This window comes from Scyliorhinus canicula, chromosome 15, assembly GCF_902713615.1.
Source record: "Scyliorhinus canicula chromosome 15, sScyCan1.1, whole genome shotgun sequence".
NCBI lineage: Eukaryota > Metazoa > Chordata > Chondrichthyes > Carcharhiniformes > Scyliorhinidae > Scyliorhinus > Scyliorhinus canicula.
The window spans coordinates 53,374,306-53,392,491 of record NC_052160.1 but is presented as its reverse complement, the minus strand read 5'-3'; the positions used below and the strand labels follow the sequence as shown (position 1 = coordinate 53,392,491).

Genomic DNA, 18,186 nt, shown 5'->3' with positions numbered 1-18,186 from the left:
ACCCACTTCAGGGGCTTTTTCCTGTCGCTTCTGCTATTAATCCAGTGGTGGGGTGAGGGACTTGACATGCAAGGAGCCCGATAAGCAAACCTTATTGTGTCTGCCTATGGTCGCCAGGTTGGGTGAGGGTGGGGCCTTCATTCAAATACACTCAGTGCCTGATTGAGGGATCTAGTATAAGTAAAGAAGGAAACCACTGCTCGTCACTTCTGTACACTTGCTACAGACCCCCTTCCCATACCCTGCAACTTCCTTCCCATCATCACTCATCTGTGCCTGTGTCCCTCCTCGATCTGAGGCCTTGGTGTGTGTAGTACCGAAAATAGCCACCACCACTCCAGTGGCGCAGCAGGCTACAGAGGAGCAGCCGGCTCGATTAGCTGCTGCCCACCTGGCCTCGTTTTGAGGTTGATAGGAAGTAGTCAGAGCAAGGGGAAGCCTGGCAGGTGGCAGGGCATCATGCCTTGACTTTGCGAGGGAAGCTGGGGGAGGGGCTGACTCCCTCAAGGTCTCCTTTCCACATTGAGCTCCCTATGTCACTCAAGGTCTTTCCCTATGGGGGCTCCCTCTCCCACTGGCCTCTCCATCGAGACCCCAAACCTCTCTCTCCACCTACCTCGATCCTCACCTTCCCTCCAGGATGCGGGACCCCCCCCCCCCCCCCCCCTCCCATCCGCATGTAGCTTGGTCCTGGACTCTGGGACAGTGAAGCTGAAGACTGCTCATCATCTCAGTCCTGGCCATGCCTCTGCTGGCCAATCAGACTGGCTGACAGCCCTCTGAGGCAGAATTTCCATCTGAGTGAGGGACGCCAAACCCATTCCAAGCCAATGAATGGTCCTCGGAAAACCCACCACCTGAAAACCTCTGCTACAAGTGACACAAGATGCAGCGGCTTTCCCCAAAGGACGAATCATGGGGCTCATGCCAGCTCTCTTGCCACCACCTCCACAAGATCCTGCCCACTTGGTAACTTCCAGTATAGGATGTGTGGGGGGGAATTGAAATGGTGAAATGACAAGTTTCAGCGCATTGCACCCTTCAGCTGCTGGAGCACCACACTGCACGATCAGTAGTAAAAGAAAATATACACTGTCCAGCTTTAACATTGATTTGGCTTCAAGACATTGACTGACCGCACACAAAACATTTAAATGCAAAGCCAACGATCTCCTACAATAAGATGCATCTTTTAAAAGTTTTTGGAAACAGGATCAAGCAACCCAGGGGTCTGACTTGATTCATGACACTTTAAACCATCTTAAATGAAATGGGGGCCACTTATTTTAAGTGGGAAGTGCAACTCCTCCCATATGTACATTTACAGGAGTTCCCAGGCTCTCAAAGCCAATGCCTTCCTTCTTTACCAAAGAACAACGGTACACAAACAGACATGTATCTTAAATAAACATTGAGGACCACCAAGGTTTGCAGTAAACATTCATATTTATCCCAGTGGGAGCTCTGTACCTTTAAAACATTTCCGAGAACTCTCAACAATCACTTGGTCAAACTTCAGCAGTGGAGAGAGCTTCGTCAGAACTCACGAGTGTCACTTTGTGTGACTGGGGCACCTTCCTTAAATCTGACTAGTTTGCATGCAACCATTAGGTTCAGCTAGTCTCTGTGTCACGCAGGTGTCTGGAAATCGACTCTTTTCTTGCTTTTGTTCAGTCGTGTCCTCAACACCATTGGGCTTGCACGAGCACAGAACTTTCTGGAAACTCTTCTTGAAGTTATCTGACAGGAACCCGTAGAGTATGGGGTTGGCACAGCTGTTGGCATAGGAGAGGACCACCCCGAAGAAATATATACCCACACAAACTGGTTCCTCTGGCAAGGTGGAAATTAAATTGATAATATTTAGGATGTAAAATGGGAGCCAGCAGATCACAAATACAACTACAATGATGATCACCATTCTGGTAACCTTTCTCTCAGACTTTCTTCGTTTGGTTGATCCAACACGTAAACCAGATGATTTGACTTTGATTATAATCAGTAGATAACAGAGGCATATTATTAACAGTGGGCCAAAGAAGCCCAGAACTGCTGTATATATAATAAAAGCCGCAGACCAAATTGTCTTTGGCTCTGGCCAGGTGATGTTGCAAGTGTTCATATCAGCGACATCTGAATATATGATAACCGGAAGAACGACCACGATGGACGATAGCCACACCGAGGCGTTGATTATCTTGGCAATCTGGGGTCTGCGCCATTTGGTGGATCTGATGGGGTGAACCACCGCAAGGTAGCGGTCAATGCTCATTACGGTCAGGCAGAAGATGCTGGTGAACTGGTTGATGCCATCGACGGTCAAAACCAGCCTGCACATAAAGGATCCAAACGGCCAATAGCTCAAGGCATTTTGGGCGGCAATAAATGGCAGTCCAAGCATAAAGAGTTCATCTGCCACAGCTAGGTTCAGGATGTAGATATTGGTCACTGTCTTCATCTTGGCGTAGCACACAATAACATAGATGACAAGGGTATTCCCACTGAGTCCAATTGCACAAACAATGAAATACATTACAGGCAGCACAATGGTGCTTACACTGGACATAAATGGGATTCCATTGGTCCCGTTACTGGATTCGTTATTAAATGATGAAACGTTGATCTTCTCGGTGCTTTGTTCCCAGACAGGGACTGTGGATATCCTCAGAGGCTCCATCTCTTGCAATGTAGTCCTCAAGGTCTCGCTCTGTACAAAACTGTACTCATATCCAATGTGTCCCTGGGAAAAGAATTGAACAAAATGTTGAAGTTGTGATAGTTTTTCCTCTATCTACCTTTGTTCTGGTGTATGGGGTGGGGGGGGGGGGGGGGGGGGATCCAACAGAGAAACCATTAAGGGGGTTGCCAGGAAACACCTATTCACACAGGTGTCCCTGGGAAAAGAATTGAACAAAATGTTGAAGTTGTGATAGTTTTTCCTCTATCTACCTTTGTTCTGGTGTATGGGGTGGGGGGGGGGGATCCAACAGAGAAACCATTAAGGGGGTTGCCAGGAAACACCTATTCACACAGGTTATTGGAAATCTAAAACTCTCTTCCTTAAAGGTTTTTTGAGGCTTGTATTGAAAATTTTAATACTGAGATTGATCGCTTTTTGTTAGGCAAGCTATTAATGGTTACAGAACCAAGGCAGGTAGAATTAAGATACAGAGTTATGTTCTAATCGGCTGACAGAATGACCTATGCAACAATTTTCCAATTGTTAAATGTTAACCTGATGTGTGTTTAATTCAATCCATACAGGATGTTAGTTCAGGGAGCAAAGCGAAAATGGCAAAGATCCACAAATCTCCCCGGTGTTCAAAATGTACAATTTCCACAATGCCTTTTGTTTTCACGGTAGAAGATGTTGTAATCTTCTGGTGATCTAAATGCTCAGAAATAAGAGGTGACCTGTGACACGTGTGATGTTTCAGAGCGAGGGAGAGTTTGGGAATGGTGATGACTCAGAAATAAGAATCCAGTGAAGTGATTGATTGTGAAACACATGCAGTTAAACCCACTGGGCAGGGAGCAGAGGTCCCTAAGCTTACTATACTGTCAGTTAAGTCTCTGCATTCTTAACTGTGCTCCGAGTTGCATTCTATTCGTTCTCACAGTTTATGGTGCTTCTCTGTGAAATCCTGAACTTTTCCGTTTTATGAGGCTGTACTTGTTGGAATCGGCAGCCTCATTAGTGGTGGCAAATTGAGTGGTCCTCAAATCTGAGTCTGTATTTGTGCATCAGGCTCTATGCCACAGCCTTGAGTACAAAACTTAACACTCCAGCGCAGTACTGAGGCAGTGCTGCACTCGCCGAGGTACCGCCTTTCAGACAAGATGCTAAACCGAGGCCCCGTCTGCTTTCTCGGAGGTGTGTAAAAGATCCCGTGGATCCTAACAGCACTCGAATGTACTTGGAAGTCTGAAACTGGAGTCGGGCCGTCACATGACGGAAGCGGTCAGAGAATCCCTGGAGAAAGGAGTCACGCTCAACTTACTGCTTATCTCAGGCCATTCCAGTTTTCATTGTATGGGTTTTGAATTGCTGAGATACCAAACCCATGGTGCTGATCTACAGATGACACCGAGGAATTAATGATTACGACAGTGATTTAATTTTCAATAAATTAGCAGTCATTACCAAGAATCTCTGAAGGCAGCAATAAAGTAATCTGATCATTAGTTTGTTTTTCTACTCATAACATTATTTTAATCAGGAAATAGCTTTATGTATAATTCAATAAATGTAGCAAGTCTGTATGATTATCAATGGGGCTGTCGAAAACAATGGGTGAACAGGATTTAATGGTTTTAGAGGCACTTCAAAAGTAATGAATTGAAAGCAAGCCAATTGCCTGAACTTCATCTCTAACCTTCCACCTGTTGGTTCCCGTCTCACTCGTATCTTGGCTCTTGGTGAGTTACAAAATGCAAATTTGCTCTGCATCGTCGTCAGCTCTCCAGTAGAACAGTGGAACAGTTTTAACCTCACCCTTTCAAAAGGGAGTTGATGGGATTTATGAGTATGGCAATGGGGATGAGGGGCTTCAGTCATTGTAAAGAGCGGGGTACCGCAGGGATCAGTCCTCTGACCTCAACTGTTTACAATCTATGTAAATGACCTGCAAACAGGGACAGAGGGCAGCATGGTAGCACAATGGCTCGCACTGTGGCTTCACAGCGGCAGGGTCCTAGGTTCGATGCCCCATCGAACGTGTGGAGTCTGCACGTTCTCCCCGTGTCTGCGTGGGTCTCCTCCAGGCGCTCCGGTTTCCTCCCAGAGTCCAAAGACTTGCAGGTTAGGTCGATTGGCCATGATAAATTGCCCTTAGTGTCCTAAAGATTTTGGAGGGGTTATTGGGTTACAGGGATAGGGTGGAAGTGAGAGCTTAGGTGGGTCTCCATGGCGCAGACTCCATGGGCCAAATGGTCTCTTTCCGTACTGTATGTTCTATGTTCTACAGCAAAATTTGCTGCTGGTACTAAAATAGGTTGGAAAGCAGACAGCAAAGAGGAGATAAAGGACGGGATGCTCTGCCAGGTCGGAGAATCGCCGGGGGGGGGGGCGGCGCGGCGTGAATCCCGCCCCCACCGGCTGCCGAATTCTCTGGCGGCGGGGATTTGGCGGGGGCAGGAATCGCGCCGCGCCAGTCGACGGCCGCTGGCAGACCTCCAGGGTCCTCGGAGGGGGGGGTTGCTGACCCGGGGAGGGGAGGGGGGATGCCCCATGGTGGCCTGGCCCGCGAGCGGAGCCCACCAATCTGCGGGTGGGCCTGTGCCGTGGGGGAACTCAACCGCTGTAATGGTCCACGATGGCCGGCGCCGAGATGAATCCCCCCCCGTGCATGCGCTGGGGTGACGCCAGCACACGCTGGTGCTCCCGCGCATGCGCCAACTCGCGCCCGCCAGTGGAGGCCCTTTGGCGCCTGTTGGCGATGTGCCAAGCCCCTTGCACGCCGACACGGCACAAATCACTCCGGTGCCGGCCTAGCCCCTGAAGGTGCAGAGGATTCCGCACCTTTGGGGCGGCCCGATGCTCGAGTCATTCACACCACTCCTTCGCGCCGGAGTTTCCCGCCCCGCCGGTTTCCGAAGAATCCCGCCCAAGGAGTTTACAGATGGATACAGATAAGCTAGGAGAATTGGCCAAAATTCGGCAGATGGATTTTAATGTGGATAAGTGTGAGGTTATCTATTTTTGCCAGAAAAATAGAATAGCAAATTATTATCTAAATGGAAAGCAGGCTCAAAATGTGTCTGGGCAGAGGGATCTGGATATCTTTGTTCATGAATCGTAGAAAGTCAGTCTGCAGGTACAGCACGTAATAAAAAAGGCAATTGGAATTTGAGCATTTATTGCAAAAGGCCTGGAGTATAAAAGTAGAGAAGTGTTGTTGCAATTATATAGGGTGTTGGTGAGACCACACCTGAAGTATTGTATCCAGTTTTGGTCTCCTTATTTCATGAAGGATGTTGTGGCATTGGAGACAGTTCAGAGGAGGTTCACCAGATTGATTCCGGGGATGAAAGGGTTGACGTATGAGGAGAGATTGAACAGTTTGGGCTTATATTCAAACAGAGTTTAGAAGGATGAGAGGGGATCTGATCGAGATATGTAAAATATTAAGAGGGATTGATATAGTAAACATAGGCCAAATTTTCTCTTTGTTGGGCAATCTAGAATGAGAGGTCACAGATATAGGTTGAGAGGCGGAAGATTTAAAACTAAGGTGAGGAGAAACTACTTCTTGCAGAGGCTTGTGAATTTGTGGAACTTGCTGCCCCATAGTGCAGTGGAGTTTGAATCCTAAATGGTTTCAAGAAGGAGATCGATATATTTCTTCTAAAGATAATGGGTTAAAGGGATATGGGGAACAGGCAGGGAGGTGAACTTAAGTCCAGGAAGAGATCAGCCAGGATCTGATTGAATCGCGGAGCAGACTCGATGGGCTGAATTTCCACCTTCTGCTCCGAATTCCAATATTCCTATTTCGTGGGGAGAGACTGGAGAAGCAGGCATAGTTTTTCTGAGGGCAGGGAATGTTTAGCAAGAGACTTTCCTAACAGGCATGTAGGTCAGTAACATTTGTTTAAGGGGAGCTGAGGAGAATCTTCTGTGTACAACGAGTGGTTAGATTTGGAATGCAACACCTAACAGGATGATGGAAACAGATACGATAATAATGTTCAAAAGGGAATTGGATATATAGTGGTTAGCACTGCTGCCTCACAGCGGCAGGGACACGGGTTCTAGCCTCAGGTGACTGTGTGGAGTTTGCCCGTTCTCGCCATGTCTGCGTGGTTTTCCTTCACTGCTCCGGTTTCCTCCCACAGTGCAAAGATGTGCAGGTTTGGTGGATTGTCCATGGTAAAATTGGCCTTTCGGGTCAAATGTTTGGTCGGAGATCTGGGTTTTTGGGAATAGGGTGAGGGAGTGGGTCTAGGTAGGTGCACTTTCAGAGGGTCGGTGCAGATTTGATGTGCTGAATGACCTCCTTCTGCTCTGTAGGGATTCTATGATTCTATGAAATACTTGAAGGGAAATGATTTTGCAAGGGTATGAGGCTAGGTCTGAGGAGATGGACTCTTTCAAAGAGCTCACTGGATCGTTCTGTGCCCTATCATTCTATCACTCTGAGAGTTTATACCAGATTGTCAACAGATTGCCATTGCCGGAATTCTCCAGCCGTTCGCTGGTATTGGGATTCTCTCTCCCCACCCATGGGGTTTCCAACGGTGCGGGGAGGCTTCAATCGGAAATCCCACCGACAGCAGGGGAAACAGAGAATCCTGTCGTCAGCAAACAGCACGCTGCCTCCTACCGCCGAGAAACACGCAGCGAGGAGGCCCAAGAATCCCACCCACTGGGTGCAATTCTCCCCCCACCCCCACGCCGGGTGGGAGAATCGCTGGGGCACCGGGCAAATCCCGCCATGCCGCCCCGGCACCCGCACGCGATTCTCTCCCCCCCCCAAACCGACGCGGTGGGATTTACGGCTGGCCACTCGGAGCATCGCCGCTCGCCATTTGTAACAGGCGAGCAGCGATTCTCCGGCCCGGATGGGCCGAGCGGCCTGCCCAATACGTCAGGTTCCCGCCAGCGCCGTCCACACCTGGTTACTGCCGGCGGGAACAGCACAGGAATGCTGGGGGAGTGGCCTGTGGGGGGGGGGGGGGTGGGAGGGGGGGATCCAGCACTGGGGGGATCACGATCGGTGCCCACAGATCGGCGGGCCGGCCTCTCTGAAGGAGGACCTCCTTTCCTCTGCCGCCCCGCAAGATCAATCCAACATTTCTTGCGGGGCGCCCGCGGGGAGGACGCAACCGCGCATGCGCGGGTTGGCGCCGGCCAACCTGCGCATGCGCGGGTGATGTCATTTACGCGGCACCCGCCGCGTACTTTATGCCGTGTCACTATTACGCAGCGACATGGCCCGGCGCGCGTAAATGACGTGGCGCCGCTCCTAGCCCCCCAGGGGTGGGAGAATAAGGGGCGAGGAGCGGTCTCCGATGCCGAAGTGAAACACTCCGGTTTTCACTCCGCCGTCGGGACACAGGGCGCGATTCTCCACCCCCCCACGATGGTTTGGAGAATAGCAGGAGGGCCTTCCCGACATTTTTCCCGACCTCCCGCTAATCTCCCCCCCCCCCTCCCCCCCACGGCCGCCCCACGACACGAATCGCTGCTCGCCGTTTTTTACGGCGAGCAGCGATTCTCCCCTATCCGATGGGCCGAGTTCCCAGGCCTTTACGGCCGTTTTCACGAACGCAAACACACCTGCTCTCACCGTTCGTGAAAACGGCCGCAAAGTGCCGTTCTGCACAACCATGGCACCGATTGGCATGGCCGCACCATGGCCATGCCAAGGGTGGCATGGGCCCGCGATTGGTGTCCACCGATCGCGGGCAGCGGGTCCGAACGCCGCGCACTCTTTGTTCCTCCGCCGCCCCGCTGGATCAGTCCGCGGGATGGCTGAGGGGCATAACGGCCCGCGCATGCGTGGGTTTCACGCATATGCGTGATGATGTCATCCGCGCATGCGCGTGTTGGAGCCGTCCAATCCACGCATGCACGGCTGACGTCATCGTGCGTGTCAGCCGCCGTTACCCTTGGTGCGCGGACTTAGCGAAGTTCGCTAAGCCTGCGATGCCGTGGTTCACGGGGCCCCACTGCTAGCCCCGACCGAGGAGCAGAATCGGGTCCCGGGAGGGGGCGCGGAGGCTGCCGTGAAACACGGCCAGTTTCACGGCAGACTTCACGACTCTCCGCATTTGCGGAGAATCGCGCCTCCCGTTGGGAGAATCTCGCCCACTGTCTTTTGGATGAAATGCTAAACTGAAGCCCAGACTGCCCTTTCAGGTGGATCTGAAAGGTCCCATTGTGCAGACGATCATGGAGGTTATCCCTGCTGTCCAGACCAGTACTTGCCTCTCAGCCAACAACACTAAGCTCTTGTCATTGCATCGTTGCTTTTGTGGGAGTTTGGGCAGATTTTGTGCACACATCCCTGGAGTGAGACAGGGACCCAAAACCTCTGACTCAAGGGCAAGCTTGTGACCAACTTAATTACAGCTGGCATTTAATAACCTATTGGACAAGCAGTAGAAGGTTTCCCTGGCTCTTGGGTTAGGTTTTTGGCCTCAGCTGGTTAAACTTCAGCTGCACTTTGGTGCATTCCAGGGGATTCCTTATACTTTTACTTTTGCCAGTCTGTACGTCCGCTATTTGAAGATGTGCAAATGCAGTTTGACCTTCTGGGAACTTAGTGTCCACTCCAAATATGACAAACATTATATGTGTGTATTGCTCAGTAGCTAACTTTGGAAGTTATCAAACACAACAATTCCGTCTTTCAGTTGAGCCATTAAACCGAGGCCCTATCTGCCCTCTCAGGTGGATGTAAGATCCATGGGACAGCACGGTAGCATTGTGTGGGCAGCACGGTAGCATTGTGGATAACACAATTGCTTCACAGCTCCAGCATCCCAGGTTTGATTCCGGCTTGGGCCACTGTCTGTGCGGAGTCTGCACATCCTCCCCGTGTGTGCGTGGGTTTCCTCCGGGTGCTCCGGTTTCCTCCCACAGTCCAAAGATGTGCAGGTTGGTGGATTGGACATGATAAATTGCCCTTAGTGTCCAAAATTGCCCTTAGTGTTGGGTGGGGTTACTGGGTTATGGGGATAGGGTGGAGGTGTTGACCTTGGGTAGGGTGCCCTTTCCAAGAGCCGGTGCAGACTCGATGGGCCGAATGGCCTCCTTCTGCACTGTAAATTCTATAATTCTATGAAAAAGAGATCACATGGCACTACATCAAATAACTGCAGGATTTAGTATACTGACCAAAAGGTATCTTCCAGCCAACATCATTGAAATAGATTACCTGGTTATTATCACATTGCTGCCTGTGGGAGCTCACTATGTGCACATCGAGCACTGTGTTGCATTGTAGTATGTGTTACATACCTTTGTTATGGAGGTGTCTTGGTGTGAAGTATTAACTTTTAATTTCATCAGCTGAATTTTAAAAGGCAGTTTAAACTGTTGAAACAAAACCCCTGACTTAAGATGGCTGCCAGAGATCATCTGACCATTCTGCAACTGTGGGTTAGTCAAGCTTCTGGAGCAACCAAAGTGGATTACAAATGGACAGACCTAGACAATCCCCTTGGGGAATTTCAAACCTACTAATTTCAAGGATTCCTCCAAGAACACAAGAACAATAATCCCAAACTCTTGACTCCAAGACTGACCCAGTAATCAAAGAAAGCTATCATAACTGATTGTGCACAATGAAGTGCTAAATGCAACTATTACCCTCTATTGTCATTCAATGGCTTTGTCTGGTGGAATCGATATTGGTATCACGAAGAAACCATTAATTGCCCTCTATTGTGTATCAATGGATGCTCATCATGTGGCTGAAACTGTTTTCCACCTTTTGAAATCCCTTTTATTACAAAGATATTACAAAGACACCAGCAGCCGGGCAGAACACAGCTGGCCTCTTTTCCTCCTCTCTCCAACTAAATTAAGTTTGGACCCAGTTTACTTACATCATACTGTGGCAGCAGACAGAGAAATTCTAAAGAAGACTTTAATAATAATAATTGCCTATTGTCGCAAGTAGGCTTCAAATGAAGTTACTGTGAAAAGTTACTGTGAATGTCGCCACATTCCGGTGCCTGTTTGGGGAGGCCAGTACGGGAATTCAACCTGCACTGCTGCCTTGTTCTGCATTACAAGCCCGCTGTTTAGTCCACTGTGCTAAACCAGCCCCTAATCCCCCAGTATCATTACAGAAAAGATAAACAGCAGCTGTAACTTTAAACTCTAGCAGCCGAGAACCAGAGCTACAGCCAGCCACTTACAACAAATGAATTCTTTATATCTTTGACTTTTCTGATTGAGTATTAATTGGCCAAAAGTTGACCTCCCTTACTTTGTAACTTGTATTTTCACGTGCATGGGTGTGTGTGTGTGCATGTATGTGAGTGTGCGCATGTGCGTGCATTGTGACAGTTCGGTCATGTGTTTACTTTTTTAATGCCTCCACCTGAGTGGGTCTTTAGCACAATAAAAACTGACCCTTTACTTGTTTAAACTCAAGAAAACCTGCCTGAGTTCTTTGCAATCAGCATGTAAACAATCATGTACATATACTGAATTGGGTATTCATGATGTTGCAAATCCTGTTTCAATCAAACGAGGAGTACAGGAAAGGGGAATCCTTCCACTAATCCTCACCTAGTTGTAACAACTTTAAAAGTACTAAGTTGGATATAAATGAAAACTATCTTTCTTTGAAAGACAGCAATATTAAGAAACTACTATTGGCCTCAGCATTGAGGAGGGCAAAATTAAAAAGAGATCCAGTTCCTGATTGATGTACAATGATTCCTTTGCAAATTGCGCATGTGTGCAAGAGGGTTGGACTTGGCTGCGACGTACACTAAATGATCAACGCTCACTATCTAAGAATGGGCACTTGGGTTACCAAGCATCTGCTGGTATCCATGGAAAGGAAGCCAAAGCAAAATAAATTATTTCCCATTTGTAACAGGCAGTCTGCCTTTAATAGTACTCCACCCAATACGCTCCCACTAGACCTGAAACAAGAACGTACGTAAAGGTAAATCTCAATTTTCACTCCACGCATCAGATAAGTAGAAAGAGTGGCAGTAACTGATTATGTAAGTCATGAAATTGGACAATATGAAGCAGATTGGGAATCATTTTGACAGTGTCAGTGAAAATGATGTGGAGATGCTGGCGTTGGAGTGGGGTGAGCACAGTAAGAAGTCTTACACCAGGTTAAAGTCCAACAGGTTTGTTTCAAATCACTAGCTTTCGGAGCACTCACCTGAGGAAGGAGCAGTTCAATGAAAATGGGAAGAGGTGGCTGTATTGATATCATCCATTTTAAACAATAACCTAAAGGTACAATGATCCATTTTTACTAGAAGGCATAGTGACTGTAAAACCAGTGTGAGATGCATCGTGCTGCACATGCCGTCCCATACAAATGTGATAAATAGTGAATAGCATTAAAACTTCAAATAGATAAAGTTGCCATAGTCCCAGATGACCATGGGCTGCTTTCCCATTTGAGGGGGAGAGCTGACTGGTGGTAATTTAACCTTAGGGTCATCACACCTCAGGCGAGGAACAACCTCAGCCGGTATGGGAATTGAAACCCGCTGCTGAGCTGAGCTGGCTCCACTTCAATTATTAGCATTACAAAAGCTTTGCATTTATCAAACCATTTGGTTCTCTCCCTTATTTCATTTTTCATTTAAATAAAATGTCTAATCATTTTCTCATGTACCAGGAGTTGATGTAAAATGCACGAGCAGACTTTAGACTCGGCCGTGTACTCCTTATCAATTCAAACTTACGGAAATGGCCCTTTCCCTGCTGACTCGTGTCGTACGCAAATTGAGTTTGGCACTTTTAACCAAATTCCCAATTTGCCTGTGCCCAGCACACAAAGATTTCCCATAACGTCGATACCAGCCAGCGCTCATGTTTAAACCCATTTCTCATTAGCTGTGTCATATTCCTGGAGTCAACATTTGCTCAACACTTGCCGCCAGCCTTGGCCCAATGCATAGCTCTCGTCCCTGAGTTGGGAAGCAAATTGGCAATAGTTTTGACATTGTCGATGAAAATGAGAAGAGGTAGCTGTATTGATAGCGCCCATTTTAAACAATTACCTTGTATCAAGCCTCACTTGAGGTACTTGAGTAGATAACCTTGGTTGACACTTCAGTGGAGTGCTGATGCAGTATTGCACTGTGAGAGGTGACATCTTTCAGAAGAGAGATTAAGCTGTCTGTTTACCAAGGTTACTTCTGATGAAAGGTCATCAATTTGAAATATCAACTTTGTTTCTCTCTCCACCAATGCCTCCTGACCTGCTGCATATTTCCAACATTTTCTGTTTTGTCTCTCATAGGCTAGGTTTGTATTCTTTTAAGTATTGAAGATCAAAGGGGTGATCTCAACTATGATGATACTTTGATGGGGCGAGAAACTATTTCCTCTGAGAGTGGAGCCTCACCTTAAAATAATAATGAGGACATGCAGGGGGTATGTCAGGAAGCATTTCTTCACACAATGGGCAGTGCAAATCTGAAACTGTTTCCACCAAAAAAGCTGTTGAGGGTAGGGGTCAATTGAAAATTTCAAGCCAATATTGACACATTTTTGTTGGGCTGGAGATTAAGGGATTTGAAGCCAAACTGCGTAAATGGACTTCTAAAACAGACCAGACAAGGTCTAAATGAATTACAGAGCAGGCAAGAGGACCTGGATGGCCAAGTCCGATAGATCCTCCTTTAGGGGATAAATGGATGCCTCATGTTTCTATGGTCCTGTATCTTTGTTGGATCGAAGTCCAGGTTGGTATAGTCAGTACTGTGGGAGTACTGCACCATCAGAGGTGCCGGTTTTGGGATGAAACAGCCCACTGCCTGAACTTTCAAGTGGATGTCAAAGATTTCATTGCGCGATTTGAAAACGGGATTGGGCAGTTCCCTGTAATGTCCTCGTCAACCAAAACAGATCATTCAGTCATTTATCACATTGCTTTTTGTGGGATTGTACAGTGGCTGCTGTATTTTTCTTCAGGAAAACAATGCGTACACTTTGAATTTACCTAATTGGATTTAAAGCACTTTGGGATATCCTGAGTTCATTAAAGACAATGAATGCAAGCTTATTCTTTTTTCAAATGATCGAAAATTAAAATAAAGATGCACTGAGCTAACTCAATTCCCAACATTATCCTGTATTCCCTTCTGATCCCAGTCCAAACACCATCCTGTATTCGCTACTGATCCCAATCCCAACATGGAGCTCCAATCCTACTGATCCCAAACCAAACATAGAAGTACATACCTCACTGATCCCAATCCCAAGAAGGACCTGCATTCCTGCTGATCCCACTATGTTCCTTACATATATAATCTTTATTGTCACAAATAGGCTTACATTAACTCTGCAATGAAGCTACTGTGAAAAGCCCCTAGTCGCCACATTCCGGCGCCTGTTCGGGTACAAGGAGGGAGAATTCAGAATGTCCAAATTACTGAACAGCATGTACTTCAGGATTTGTGGGAGGAAACTGGAGTAACCGGAGGAAACCCACACAGACACAGGGACAACGTGCAGACTCCACACAGACAGTGACCCAAGCCGGGAATCGAACCTGGGACCCTGGAGTTGTGAAGCACCAGTGCTAACTACTGTGCTACAATGCCGCCCCCTGCACACCTCACTCATTCCAATCCCAACATGGACCTACATTCCTGCTGATCCCAATCCTTACACAGAGCTCCAATCTCACTGATCCCAATCCCAACAGGGACCTACATTCCTGCTGATCCCAATCCCAACACAGAGCTCCAATCTCACTGATCCCAACCCCAACAGGGACCTACATTCCTATTGACCCCAATCCCAACATGGGCCTACATACCTCATTGGTCCTAATCCCAACAACGAACCTACATTTCTGCATATTCCAATCCAAACAGGGACCAACATTCCAGTTCATCCCAATCCCAACAGGGACCTTATTCCTGCTGCCCCAAAAACCCAACAGGGACTGACATTCCTGCTGTTCCCAACGACCTATATTCTTACTGATTCCAATCCCAACGGAGACCTAAATTCCTGCTAATCTCAATCCTCATGCTGCCCTGTGTACCTCACTGATCCCAATCCCAACAGGGACTACTGGTATTGCTGCTGATCCCTCTCAAAACAGGGTTCTACATACCTCACTGGTCCCAATCCCAACATGAACCTACATTCCTGCTGATCCCAATCACAACAAGGACCTTATTCCTACTGATCCCAAACCCAACACTGACCGACATTCCTGTTGAACCCAATCTCAACAAGGACCTTATTCCTACTGATCCCAAATCCAACAGGGACCGACATTCCTGCTGATCCCAATCACAATAGGGACCTATATTCATATTGATCCCAATCCCAACAGGGAAATGTACTCCTACTGATCCCAACCCCAACAGGGACCTGCATTCCCTGCTGATTCCAATCCCAACAATGTCCTGCATACCCTGCTAAAACTAATCCCAACATAGTCCTGCATTCCCTGCTGATCCCAATCCCAACAAAGACCTATATTCCTACTGGCCCCAATCCCAAAAGGGAAATACACTCCTACTGATCCCAATCCCAACACGGACGTGCATTCCCTGCAGATCCCAATCTCAAAAAGGACCAGCATTCCCTGCTGATCCCAATCCCAACATGGACCTGCAGTCCCTGCTGATCCCAATCCCAACATGGACCTGCATTTCCTGCTGATCCCAATCCAAACACAGACCAGCATTTCCTGCTGATCCCAATCCCAACACAGACCAGCATTCCCTGCTGATCCCAATCCCAACACGGACCTGCATTCCCTGCTGATCCCAATCCCAACATGGACCTGCATTCCCTGCTGATCCCAATCCCAAAGCAGACCAGCATTCCCTGCTGATCCCAATCCCAACATGGACCTGCATTCCCTGCTGATCCCAATCCTAACACAGACCAGCATTCCCTGCTGATCCCAATCCCAACACAGACCTGCATTCCCTGCTGATGCCAATCCCAACACAGACCAGCATTCCCTGCTGATCCCAATTCCAACACAGACCAGCATTCCCTGCTGATCCCAATCCCAACACAGGCCAGCATTCCCTGCTGATCCCAATCCCAACACAGACCTGCATTCCCTGCTGATCCCAATCCCAACACAGACCTGCATTCCCTGCTGATGCCAATCCCAACACAGACCAGCATTCCCTGCTGATGCCAATCCCAACACGGACCAACATTCCCTGCTGATCACAACACGGACCTGCATTCCCTGCTGATCCCAATCCCAACAGGTAACTGCATTCCCTGCTGACCCCAATCCCAACACGGATTTGCATTCCCTGCTTATCCCAATCCCAACACGGACCTGCATTCCCTGCTGATCCCAATCCCAACACGGACCTGCATTCCCTGCCGATCTCAATCCCAACACAGACCAGCATTCCCTGCTGATCCCAATCCCAACACAGACCAGCATTCCCTGCCGATCTCAATCCCAACACAGACCTGCATTCCCTGCTTATCCCAATCCTAACACGGACCTGCATTTTCCAACAGGTGGTCCTGTAGTGAGTTAACTGGGTTGCTGCCATTCCCTAAACTGGAATTAACCCCTGCCTATTGCAATAGTTGAGCACCGGGACGGGGGAATCATAAACCAAAGATCATTTCACAGAACATTGAAGGTTTTAGTTAACTGGGCTGTTAGTGGTCCAATCCCTGTTCACCACAGATCTGTCCCTGGGAATTAATACCGAGCGACCTAACTTTCCAAAGCTTTTCACCTTTCCCTGCTGACTCTGGTTACAATTATTTTAAAAACATAATCCCGCTGGAATAAGATCTCCCTCCCCTCCTCCTGCCCTTTTGATACTTTACAGGAAAAAAATAGTCCTCAAACAAAACAGGACCTGACTTCGATAAACAGCCAACTAGTCCAATTTACAGGTGCTTACAGAAACCAGAGACCGAACTGAAGGAAACTTGCCCAAGGCGTTCCTGAACAACCTCCAGCTGGTTCCAGCAGGCACCACCCGCCCGCCTTACCCCCAGCTCAACATTCGGCTCTCATGGTAAAATGGCCCGTCACAGAAGGACGGCTATTCGGCCCACGGCGCCTGTACTAGCTCTTTGTAGAAGCTTCCCCAGCAGCCACTCTCCCGCGCCCGCCGCTTTGCTCACCCTTCAAGGGTTTGAAGACAAGAAATCCCTTTTTGCAACAGTCATGAAACTGACACGTTGCTTTTTGTGAACTCAAGACATTTACATTCTCTGGAGCTTAAAGACGTTTTCTCATTTAACCCGCGGGAGGATCGTTTCGTTTTACCTGCTGGGATATTTTCAGCATATCTGCCATCCACCCGTGAAGATTTGGAAGAAGATCCAAGAATAAGGGAGTCCCAGAGAAGAAGATGTGTGAAGATCAGCGCGCGTTTTCAAGGAGTTCAGATGTGTTAAACTGGTCCGAGCAAGGTGTTCCAGGGCAGCGTGTGTGTGACAGAGACAGAGAGAGGCGGATCCAAGTGGCTGATGAGTCGCCGAGCCGAGTACAGGAGTTGTGAAGTCTCTCTGCACCCCCCTGTTATTCACACCCAGCTTGCAGAATGTCTGAGCACTGACTGACTGTGTGTGTGAGAGAGAGAGAGAGAGGAGCATGCACTGTGTAGACAGTGATGTGTGTGTGTGTATTGCTGCTGTGTGGCGGGGGGCTCTGTGATCACCATTTACTCCCCTCCCCAAACAAGCCATCCAATCAGTAGATCCAAAGTGAAAGTGAGTATGAGTCATCGAGGGCCAGGAAGGGGGCTCATGGACATCATCTCCTCCCCCTCAACTCCACAAACACAACAGTGATCACCATTCTGCAGATTCAAATGGGGAAAGTTTAACCCGGTCAACTCGGATCGTCTTTGCTGCCAGGGCGATATCGGAAATAACTCCGACTAAGTGCACCTTTATTGGATGAAATGGTCTCCCCGCAGAGTGTAAATTTCAATCCAGTTGAAAACGGGATTGGGGTGAAGGTCACAGGCTGGGTTAATGTGATAACTGTCTGGCACGCGTGCTTCTTTGGGAGCAGAGAGTATCGGTGCTTTGGTGCTTGTCTGTCTTTCTCTTTACTCAGATGTGTGTTTCCATTGCTCGCTACCTTCATCTCTTCCTTGGCCATCCCCCCCTTCCCTTATTTAAACTGCCACTGGTGTGTGTGCCCCCCCCCCCCCCCCCCCACACACACTGACTTCATGGGTCACGGTCCAGTCTTCAGCTCTGAGTGACACAGATAGTTAAAGGGGGGTGGGGGTGAAGGATGGGGCTGCAGATTGGCATCTATGGACCCTACTCTCTGACCGTAAAAACCTCAGGACGTGAATATTTCAATGAGCCAGGACCACAGGAGATGTCACTTGCAGCCTCTCTCCGCCTGGGGCAGATTCATTCCAATGAATTGCAATCATTCATCGGCTCTTCCCCACAGTCTGGCACAGATCTGCTCTGATTTGTGTGAGGGCAGGGGTACCGTACCTTACATTTAAATAGCACTTCTCACACCCCCAAAGTCAATGAAA

At 48.4% G+C, this 18,186-nt stretch overlaps 1 protein-coding gene across 1 annotated transcript; it reads right to left on the bottom strand.

Moving 5' to 3' along the window:
- Nucleotides 1-677: 677 nt before the first annotated feature.
- On the bottom strand, nt 678-17,422 carry LOC119979026 (somatostatin receptor type 5-like). The gene is made up of 2 exons (XM_038820998.1): nt 16,947-17,422; nt 678-2,740 (listed from the first exon to the last, which is right to left on the bottom strand). Exons 1-2 carry the CDS (start codon nt 16,974-16,976, stop codon nt 1,580-1,582), a joined length of 1,191 nt encoding a protein of 396 aa, XP_038676926.1. The 5' UTR covers nt 16,977-17,422; the 3' UTR covers nt 678-1,579.
- Nucleotides 17,423-18,186: the final 764 nt, after the last annotated feature.

Bases quoted from the DNA above. Each gene is read 5' to 3' on its own strand.
- LOC119979026 (XM_038820998.1), bottom strand. From the start codon at position 16,976: ATGGCAGATATGCTGAAAATATCCCAGCAG. The intron at 2,741-16,946 runs GTAAAACGAAAC...TTCTTTTCCCAG, and splicing joins TGCTGAAAATATCCCAGCAG to GGACACATTGGATATGAGTA.